Here is a 10,349-nt window from a genome sequence, read left to right as displayed (position 1 = left end):
AATTAGTGAGCATAATTAATCTATTAATAGTATGTTTAAATAGAAATATCCTAAATTAAAACCACAATCGCTAATTAATTACTAAATAAGGAGAAGTAAAAATAGCTGAGTGCCTGCTAATATATAGGGGCGTTGGTATTCCCTAACTAATTACTAATTAAGGAAACATAGAACAACCGGTGGCCTCCAACAAAAAAACAATCGTTATGGTTGCATCTATAAAATTGCATGAAAGCTCCATCTTTGATGAATCTCAAAATCAATCGGCAATGGAAATCAACAACCTCCCACTAGACATCGTCGTGGAAATACTCCGTCGACTTAGCTTCAAGGATATAATGAAATGTAGATGTATATGCAAGTGTTGGCAAGCACTCTTCTCCAACCCCAAATTCCTCCAATATCGTCGACAGTTGCGATTAGAGGTGCAATCTACATCAAATTACAAGCAGTCTTGTTATCCCATCCGACTTCTCACTTGCAACAACTATAATGACCGCTGTATTACCCACATTACTAAAGATGGTAAAGCACACCTCCATCTATATACTTTCAACAATATTAACAGTGAAGGCTTGGGAAATTTGAAACTCGCACATCTAAACAAAAGAGAGTTACAAATCAACATAGAAGTTGTATCTTCTTCCTTCTTAAAACTCGTCCTACTCTATGATCTATATACCGAATTCCTCTGCCTTCACAATCCCTCGACCGATGAGTTCATGACATTGCCAAAGAATTATGACCAAAAAGATTTTTGGATTTTATGCGTGGGACTCGGACGAGTCGAATCAACCCAAGAGTACAAGGTTATACGTGTTGTAGAATATTGCAGGGGGGTGGTTTGTGAGGTGTTTACCCTTGGCTCTGATTACCAATGGAGGGAGGTTGCTGATCCTCCTATTCATATCTCTTCAATTTCAAGTATTTATGTCCTCAATGGAATGTATATGTTTGATCAAGAATTTGGAATTGTAAGGTTTGATATTGAGGCTGAGAATTGGATGAAGATCCCACCACCCGATGATTATCTGGAGTACATTTCCTATTGGACAATTCGAGAAGTAGATGGTTTAGTTTGCATGACTGGTATTAACTCTGAAAATATTAGTATGTGGGTTTTGAAAGACTATGAAAAAGGAGTATGGGCTCTAGAGAAGAGAATCAACATTGATTATAATTTTAGAAAAATTTTAAATGGTGATGTTCAAGGAGAGACATTTATATATCCTTTGTCTTTTGATTATGGGGATGACAAGATGCTGCTCATGTGCGCTGAACCATATATAATGAAATTACTCTCCTATGATCCCATAACGCTACATGTTGAGGAACTACCAAATCCGTATTCTGCTTCTATCATTGCAGCTACATTCTTTACTGAAAGTTTTGAGTCCTTGTTATGAATTTTTTTTTTTTTTATCACCATCATAATTGTTAGTTTACATATTTTAGATGATAATACTACTTAATATTATTTGTATGATCATTTTGTTTATCAAATATATGATATCTTTGATGCAATATTGTTACAATATTTGTCAATGTTATTTTCTCTAGAATTAACGCATTGATGATTAGTTTTTTCCTTAGATAGATTTACAGCATACTAATGCAAATTGATGTTGATGGCATCACCTCAATGCAAAAGCATTGTGCCTCACCATAGTAATATCGTAAGGGATTATATAAATTTTTTAAGTTACGAATTTCCCAGCAAGCTCTCGTAATTCGCGTAAAAATTCTTTTAAATAAAAAATGTCTGTACCATTTTTTTAATTTATAATTATTTTGCAGAATTTCTTTTTAATTTTCCTCAAATTTCATTTTTCTTTAACACAATCATACATTATAGAGCTTCTTTAATAAAAAACTTATAAAAAAATATCAAAATTAAAATTAATGTTGTTCCTATCAGAAACATGTACGGGTTTATTGCTCTATTACTATTCATCAAATATTTAATATTTTTTCCATTATATTTAGTTAGATTTATCTAAATATTAATAATTTATCTATTAAATTAGCATCATTAAGACCAAATGATCTATTAATAGTTACTTCAAATAGAAACATCCTAAAGTCAAGGCCCATTCTCTAATTAATTACTAATTAAAAAGATTTAAAATAGAGGTGAGCGTAACATTAGATAGGGCCATTTTTTTTAGGTTAAAACCGACTGAGGGGCCTACGCGTTAATATCAAAAAAATGGTTACAAGGTCCTTAAAAGGAATCTTCAGCTCACTAATGCTCTTAAGAGCTACAAAAGAAAGCAAAATAAAACTTGAGAGCCGGTGGTTCCTTGTCCTAAGATATACAAAAAGGCCTAAGAACATTCTAGGGCTGCAAGAAGATAGCACCCAAAAAACGATGAAAGAGATTAATACGATCAGCACGAACTTCCTGCAAAAAATGTAATGCACCTTCCAAAAGCTTCAAAAAACGGTGGAGAAACTCCCTCTACAATCATTGTAACACCACAAGTCTGGGCAGCAAATCTGCACAAAAAGGAACCTCCAATAAAAAGAAATTATGTGACAGGTGTACTGAGATGAGAGATGCATAAACTTGCAGAAAACATGTGGTAAAGGATATAAAGGTAGTAAAAATTCCCTCAAGCTAACAACAATAACCTCATTGAGATTAGGTAAGGAGCCAGAGCACCAATACAGTAACTGCAACCGAGTTCTACCTAGAGCAGAAATGCAAGAAGAAGACCCGAGATGGTGAATAGTAGGCGAGAGCTATAACAAAAGTCTCATGGCATATAACATGAAGGAACAAGATACAAGCCATAGAAAAATTAGAGTAGCGCAACCTATCACACAATGAGTATGCCGGATAATATAAAACGAAACCTGAATAGAATTGGAGAATCATCAGTAGAGCCAATAACCAGGTAGAGGAACCATAAAACAACTCTAAAACAACACCAAAACAGAAGCAGATTCCTCCATAACCAGATTCCAACACCTAAAACAATACATAACACCAAAGTGTTAGCCCATAAACAGAGATCTACAAGAAACCAGAAAATAGTAGCCATAAAAGGCCATCCCACAAAAACCTTAATTAAAAACATCACTAAGCCATTCATGTAGCAGAAGCCAGGAGGAACAGTCCAATCTGAGCAGGAATAAAGAAACACCAAACCAATTCAAAGCATCATAATGTTAATCTGGAAACAGGTAACCCCAGGAAACCAAAAAATAGCAGCCATAAAAGGCCAACCCATAAATACTTGAATAAAAATCATCACCAGACCATTCATGTAACAGAAGCCAAGAGGAACAGGCCAAGCCGAGCAGAAAAGAAGCAATACCTATTTTAAATGGTACAATCATCCATCTCTGAATGAATAGTAATCTTCAAAATTAAATTGATAATGAAATCAGACACCATAATGGAAAGTAAATCAAGGTTCCATCTCCCATTAGTAAAAAACTCCTTAACTTTACAATGGGAAATAGAACAAGTGTATAAAAGATTATCAATAGAAAAATTACCCAACCATTTATCTTGCCAAAAATGAATATTACCAATACCTAAGCCCCATTGAATTAACTCCTCAGCTCCCATTTCACATTGCATAATCTTTTTTAGTTAGGGGAATCATCAATTTTAAAAGAGCAATTTAAATGATTGTTGATGCCACAATATTAAGTAACCATAAACTTAGCCAAGGACTCTTTTTGGCTCTAAAATTATACCACAATTTATGATTAAAAGTTTTTGCCAGGTCTTTTCTGGTTTTAAACCCAAGTTTTTTTTCTTCTATAGTTCCAGAATAGCTTTTCCAAGAGCCCCAAATAATAGCATTAGATCCATCCTTGGAACCCCAAAGGAATTTGTTGAAAAGAACCTCCAACCTTCTCGAGACATTCACAGTCGGGGCCAAAGTGTGGAGCAAATAAATAGGAAATAGAACATAGAACATGTTTAATGAGAACAAGTCTACCACCATAAGATAAGTAATTGAAGGCCCACGTAGTAAATTTCTTCTGAATGGTAGAGAAAATATCATCAAATAGGAATGATTTTTTCCTTTAGACAGAGGAGTACCCCAATATTTCATCAGAAGGAACTTTTTAATTAAGCCAGATTTTCTTTCAATGCTATGAATACGAGAAGAATAAATAAATTTAGTAGTAATAAACAAACTTTTAGATTTGTTAAAAGTTAAACCACTAGTGTTATGAATATTTCAAGAAAATTGAAAAGCATTTGAACCATTTTAATAGACCCATTGGAAAAGATAATGAAATCATCCACAAAACTCAAATGGGTTAGAGGCAAAAGACCACCTGTCCGAAAAACAATTTAGGATGCATTCTGAAAAATTGGTTGAGACCACGAGATAAAAATTCCATATCAATTATGAAAAGAGTAGGAGATAAGGTATCACCCTGTCTAAGCCCATGAGAAGAACGAAAAAAACCATGAGGTTTGCTATTAATAATAACTGAAAAAGTAACAAATTCAATGCTATTTTTAATCAAACTAATAAATTGAGAATTAAACCCAAACAACTTTAAAATGACATAAAGAAATTCCCAATTAAGGTTATCATAAGCTTTGGTTATGTCCATTTTAAAAACAATATTTCCACCAACAACCTTCTTATCCTAATTATGAATTAATTCCTGTGCAAGTAAAATATTATCAAATATAGATCTGCCTTTAACAAAATCAGACTGCTTCAAAGAAATGATTTTTGGAAGAAGTAAAGCAAGTCTCCCCATTAAAATTTTAGAAATCCGTTTAATGAAAAAGGAACACAAGCTAATAGGCCTATAATCATTCCAAAAATTAATATTATGACACTTAAGAACAAGAGCAATAGAAGTGATAGTGAAAAATTTAGGATACTGAGAACCACTAAAGAAATCAACTACAACATTAATAAGGTCCTCCTTAATTTTTTCCCAAGATTTTTGAAAAAATTTATTAGTAAATCTGTCAGGACCAGCAAGAGAATCAGAATTCACACTATTTAAGTCATCCCAAATCTCCTCAACAAAAGGAGTTTTAGTGAGCAAACAATTGTCCTCTTCAGAAATAAGAGCCGGGATAAAAGAGTAATCAGTATCAAGTTTGGGAATAAAATTAGAATTAAAGAGTTTACAGAATAATTCAGCTCTTGAAGAAGCAATCAAATCGGGGTCCTCAATGTCATCACCCTCCCGCAAAGTGATCTTATGAATATGCAAAGATGATGGGTTAGGGCAAGATTTGCCCACTTAAACCCTCATAATTTGAAATGGGAGGCTTTGATCTAATCAAGGGTGTCTTGGATGCTTTCCATGTGTCCCATGAGCAGCCCAAAACGAGGAGAGAGCTGGTGGATTGAGGGAGACTTGCCTTGAGCCAAGAGAGAGGGATCACACCCCTTTTCCTTCATTTAGCTAAACCAAGCCATGGCTTGGTTAAGAGGGTTGTATTAGCGATTAATTTGGAGGGGAAAAAGCTGATCTCCATCATTCTAAAGCAGATTTTGGAATGGGGATTGGATTTCCTTGGTGGCATGGACCTCTTAGCTCAAATGAGGGCTTGTTTGACCATTTGACTAATCAAACCAATCAATGGGGATGAGGTGGCATCCAAGGGAGTGTATTTGTATGATTGGATGTGTAGCCAAGTGTTTGAGGTCAAGGATTTGAAATTTTGAGCAAATAAATGAGATTGGAGAGAGTTTTGACCCCTCAAAATGGGTTGACAAAGTCAAACCAAAGGGGAATTTGACTTGGAAAGTTTTGAACATGTCAAGGGTGCCCAATTGAATGATTTTTAAAGGTTGATTTGATTTAAAATGGGTTGAAAATAATTGGATTTGACAAGTTTTGGGTTAAATGTTGATTTAGTCAGCCATGATTGACTTGGTGAACCTGGTCAAACTAAAAGGTGGGTTTTATTCCAATATGTTCCTAAAGATATTTAGGATCCATTGGAATGGGTTTTGAATGTTGATATGGGAAGGTGATGTTGAATTTTAGGGAAAAGATCAAAAATTTCTTTAAAGGGTATTTTGGTCATTTTGACCCATGGTCAATTTTGGGTCAAATTGAATTAGAGAAAGTGTAGGTCGTTGATCAGTGGTTCCTAATAGAGGTTATTGGTGTGGTTGGAAGGATTGGAAAGGTCATATGTATCAAATGACCCATTTGAAGCCTCAATAGGTCATTAGGTCAACCTTGGTTGACCCAATCAACTAGGTTAACCCAGAGTCTGGGGTTGGGTTTGAAAGATCCCAAGTGATGTTTAAAATTGATTGAAAAGGTTTTCAAAGGATAATGAGGTTGTATCACATTGAATTTAAGTCAAAAGTCTAGAAATCCCCTTAAGGGCATTTTGGTCATTTTGACCTAGGGTCAATTCTGGGTCAAAGTAAATCCAAAAAACAGTAGAATAATATTTAACTTGTCAATATCAGTGGCTTGGATGAGATCAAAGGATTTAGAGGAGCTCTAAGGTCAAATTCCACTAGGTGATACACCTAATAGCATAGGTCATAAATATTTGAAGGTTTTGTATCCTTCGATTTCGATTTCGTTTATGGGGTTTGAGAGGTCATATTAGGCTCAGACTTGGGGGATGACCCCAGAGACATGTCTTATCAATATTCAATAGATAGACTTTGAGTCAGGGGTGAGTTGGCTTGGTTTTAAAGTGTTAGAAAAAACATTGGGCAATGCTTTCAGGACCTAGGCCCTTAGCCATGGATTGGTCTGGAGTGATCTAAGATCTAAATTGATCCTATAATCTGGATAAAAGAAGGAACCTAGGGTCTAGGAAGTCGTAGGGTTTGGAGTCCAGGAAAAAGATCATAGTGGCCTCATACAAAAGTGAGGTCAATAGTATTAGGGTTGGTTCAAATCATAATAGTTTATTAAATGAGAAACAACATCTATCAAATTTGGATGGAATCCTTATCCATCATCATCTCCAATATATGAGCTCTAACTAAAACAAGTCATGATTCAACTAAATCCTGTATCAAGACTTTATGGAAGCTCAAATAATGTTGTGCTTGGATCAAGATAAAATAGAAAAGAAGGTTTTTCTTTTATCACTCAATGACCAATTCATCAAGTCATTTTCACCCCAAAGAAAATAATCTGGTAATGGGCCCATAATAGTAGGAAGAAGCTCTGCAATGGCTTAAAATATTATGGAATATAATTTATTTCTGCTAGTATTTTTGGATATTGCTCAAATCATACTTATTATTGTGTAATTATGGAAAAAATATTGAATATTTTCTCTATTTTAATGTTTTAACTTCTATAATCAAGACATACTATTTTGATTTGAAAGCTACATTTATGAGTATTTATTTTTGAAGTATTAGCCATTTTACTCCATTCAAAAAACATGCTATATTTATATATTATTTTGCCATCCATTTAATATTTTAAAGCTTCCCAATATGCTTTAAACCCTTTATTTTAGCTCATTTAGGCTACGATTGGATTGATTTTTAATGTCTTTGGATTTATCTTATCGAGAAATTCAGTTTAAGTATAAGTTTATTATAATTGCACTTCAGTGTTTTGTGACCACTAGGGTTTCTTGCCCTATCGGGCTTCCTCCCGGTTGCGTCGGTTCTTATCAGGAAAGTTTCTACTTCTCTCGTTGGTCTTATGCTTTTTTTGTTTTGTTTTTGTTTGATTCTCTCCAGCGTGTGGCTGGTATGTCGATCAAGCATTTTTTCAACCCTGGTTTTTTAGATGGGTCGGTGAAATTTCGATCCTTTTTGGAAGCTGTCTCTGGTTCTTCTTCTGATGTTAGTTTTCCTGACATTAAGATAGCTTCATTTCGTGGTTCTCCTTCTCTATGGATTTTAGAGCAGGAAATCCGAGCTTTAGCGGTTCCTTTCCAGTTCTCATTAGTTGGCTTCTTCCCATCAAAGCGTCTTACTGTTGATTCTATTAGGAGATTCTTTTTTAATCTTAAGCTGATTGGAGAAGTGTCGGTTACCCTGCTTGGCCTGTCACATGTCTTGATCAAACATGCTAATGACCTTGATTATTGTAGAGTTTTTTGCCATAAATCATACCTAGTTTTCAACTGTTACATGAAACTTACCAAGTGGTCTCCTCTTTTTGATGTGGGTGTTGAATTGCCAGTGATCCCTATTTGGGTTTCGTTTCCTCAACTTCGTCCTCACCTTTACTTCCCCCGGATTCTTCACGGTCTGGGTTCAATTTTCGACAAACCTTTGAATATTGACATTGTTACCTCTGTTGGTTATAGGCCTTCCATGGCTCGAGTGCTAGTAGAAATTGATATCACGAAATCGTATCCCGATAAGATTTGGTTGGGTCCTAAAAACTTGGATTATGTGCAACAAGTTTCTATGGAGGACTTTCCCCCCTTTTGTGCTTCATGTAGCTGTATAGGTCATATGGTGGGTAATTTTCATGGTAAATTTTCTTCATCTTCGTCTAATGCTAACCTTGAGATGCCTAAATTTCATTTGGAACCTCCCCCCTGTCGTAGTTGCTGGTGGCGTTGAGTGTGATGATAATGTTTTGGGGAATATGGGTGATCATTTTATAGGCTCTGTCGCTCCTTTTGTTTCTAATGTGGCTGAAATGGAACCTGTGTCTTTGGCTCCTCCTATTTGTTGCGTTGGAAAGGAGGGCAATCATTTGAGTAAAAATAATGGTGGGAGTCTTTGTGCGGATGTGGTGGTTGATTCGACTGAATTTGATGTGGATGTGGTTTCTCGGGATGGTAGACCTGTGTCTCCTTCCAAGCGTCAGTTATCTGTGAGAGCCCGGCTCCTTTGGTGGTTGTGGAAAGGGCAATTACTATTCCCTCTGTTAATTTGGTCTCCACTCCTGCTGCTATGGGTTCGGATCCTTTAACTAATGGTGGTGTGGAGTCTTCTATGGCTATTGTTGGAGCTGATGCTAATTCATGTGAAGATATGGTGGTTATTCCTAATTCCTTTATTGATGTGCCGGTGAAATTAATTGAGCCCCAAGCTTTAGTGTATCATGTGAGAGAGAATTCTTGGATGGATGTATGGTTCATATTGATTGGCTGCACTGTCCGTCCGAATTTGAATGTGATTCTAAATCTTCTTCGGATTCTTGTGGAGGTGATGATCCTGGACTTCATTTTAAATTGGTGCGTGACAGACCGGTTGCCTCTATCGCCTCTCGTGCGAATGCTCGTGGGAGGGGCAGACGGGGTAGGTAGTTTTCCCATGCTGGTTGCCCTCGAAGCTCATTTTGTTTTTTGTTGGTATGGAGTTTTTCTTGGAAATGATGTGACGGTGGATGGCTTAATGAGTCGTTTGAGCTATGGTTGTGGGCTGCATTGGTTGGAATTGAGATTTCCCGAGGCGTTGGGTTGTTTATGGGCAATGATGTGGCTAGGGCTCATTCCTTGTAAGCCGTGGTTCGTGGCAACCTTTGGTGGTGCATCTTCGTCGTGGCTGTTACGTTCGTTTTTGCTGTCGCTCCATACTGGATGGTCCGTGCCGGGCTTATAGGGGAGTTAGTAGCCTCTGCCAGCTACTGAGCCCTTTGGGTTGCTAACCTTGTCATCTTTTGTAACTTTTTCCGCTTTTTATTTCCTGCTGATTATACTCTTTTTGCTTTTTGCATAAAGTCTCTTTTTGGGTTTAAAAAAAAAGTTTACTATAATTAGAATTTGGATGGTCCAAATTTAATTTTCAAAGTTTCTAATTCATATATGCATCAAGAATATTATGTCTGATCAAGATGATTTTTGGTAATGTATTAGTTTTCACATATAATTAAACTTTTTTTTATTACTAAAAAAGGTTAGAATGACCTCAACAGGGAGAAGGTGCAAAAATGACTACAATTGTGACTCTATTTTTATTATAGTTCAGCATCATTATATAATAATATTAATCTTCATATTTATTGTACATAAACAATAACAAATTAATAAAAAATTTCAATTAATTATTACAACTAGATTATAAACCTTTTGAATTTTTTTACCTATTCATAATATTAAAAATTATTTTAAATTATAAATTTAATATTTAAATCATAATATACCAAAGACATCAATTTGGAGTTTATTTTTTGGATGATCAATCATTTCATTGTTCACATACACCTAAAACACTTGTTAAAACATAAGAATTCTATTTTAAAAAAAATAATAAAATAATTATTTCTTATATGCTAAATATTATGGTGTATATTACATAAACACCTATTACTTTTTCTTTTTTAAAATCTTCTTTGATTTCAGTTCTTTAAATATTTTTATTTTTTATTTTAAAAATAAATCAAACTATTTTTGAAATGGTCAAAATAAATTTCGGATATATATATATATATATATATATATACACACA

At 35.0% G+C, this 10,349-nt stretch overlaps 1 protein-coding gene across 1 annotated transcript; it reads left to right on the top strand.

Annotated features, from left to right (window-relative positions):
• The first annotated feature begins 269 nt into the window (after positions 1-269).
• Positions 270-1,406, top strand: LOC110103282 (F-box protein At3g07870-like). Its single transcript, XM_020831934.2, has one exon. It carries the CDS (start codon positions 270-272, stop codon positions 1,404-1,406), a length of 1,137 nt encoding a protein of 378 aa, XP_020687593.1.
• Positions 1,407-10,349: the final 8,943 nt, after the last annotated feature.

This window comes from Dendrobium catenatum, unplaced genomic scaffold (genome assembly GCF_001605985.2).
Source record: "Dendrobium catenatum unplaced genomic scaffold, ASM160598v2 fragScaff_scaffold_83, whole genome shotgun sequence".
NCBI lineage: Eukaryota > Viridiplantae > Streptophyta > Magnoliopsida > Asparagales > Orchidaceae > Dendrobium > Dendrobium catenatum.
The sequence above is the reverse complement of the archived record's forward strand: the minus strand, read 5'-3'. Positions and strand labels throughout refer to the sequence as shown.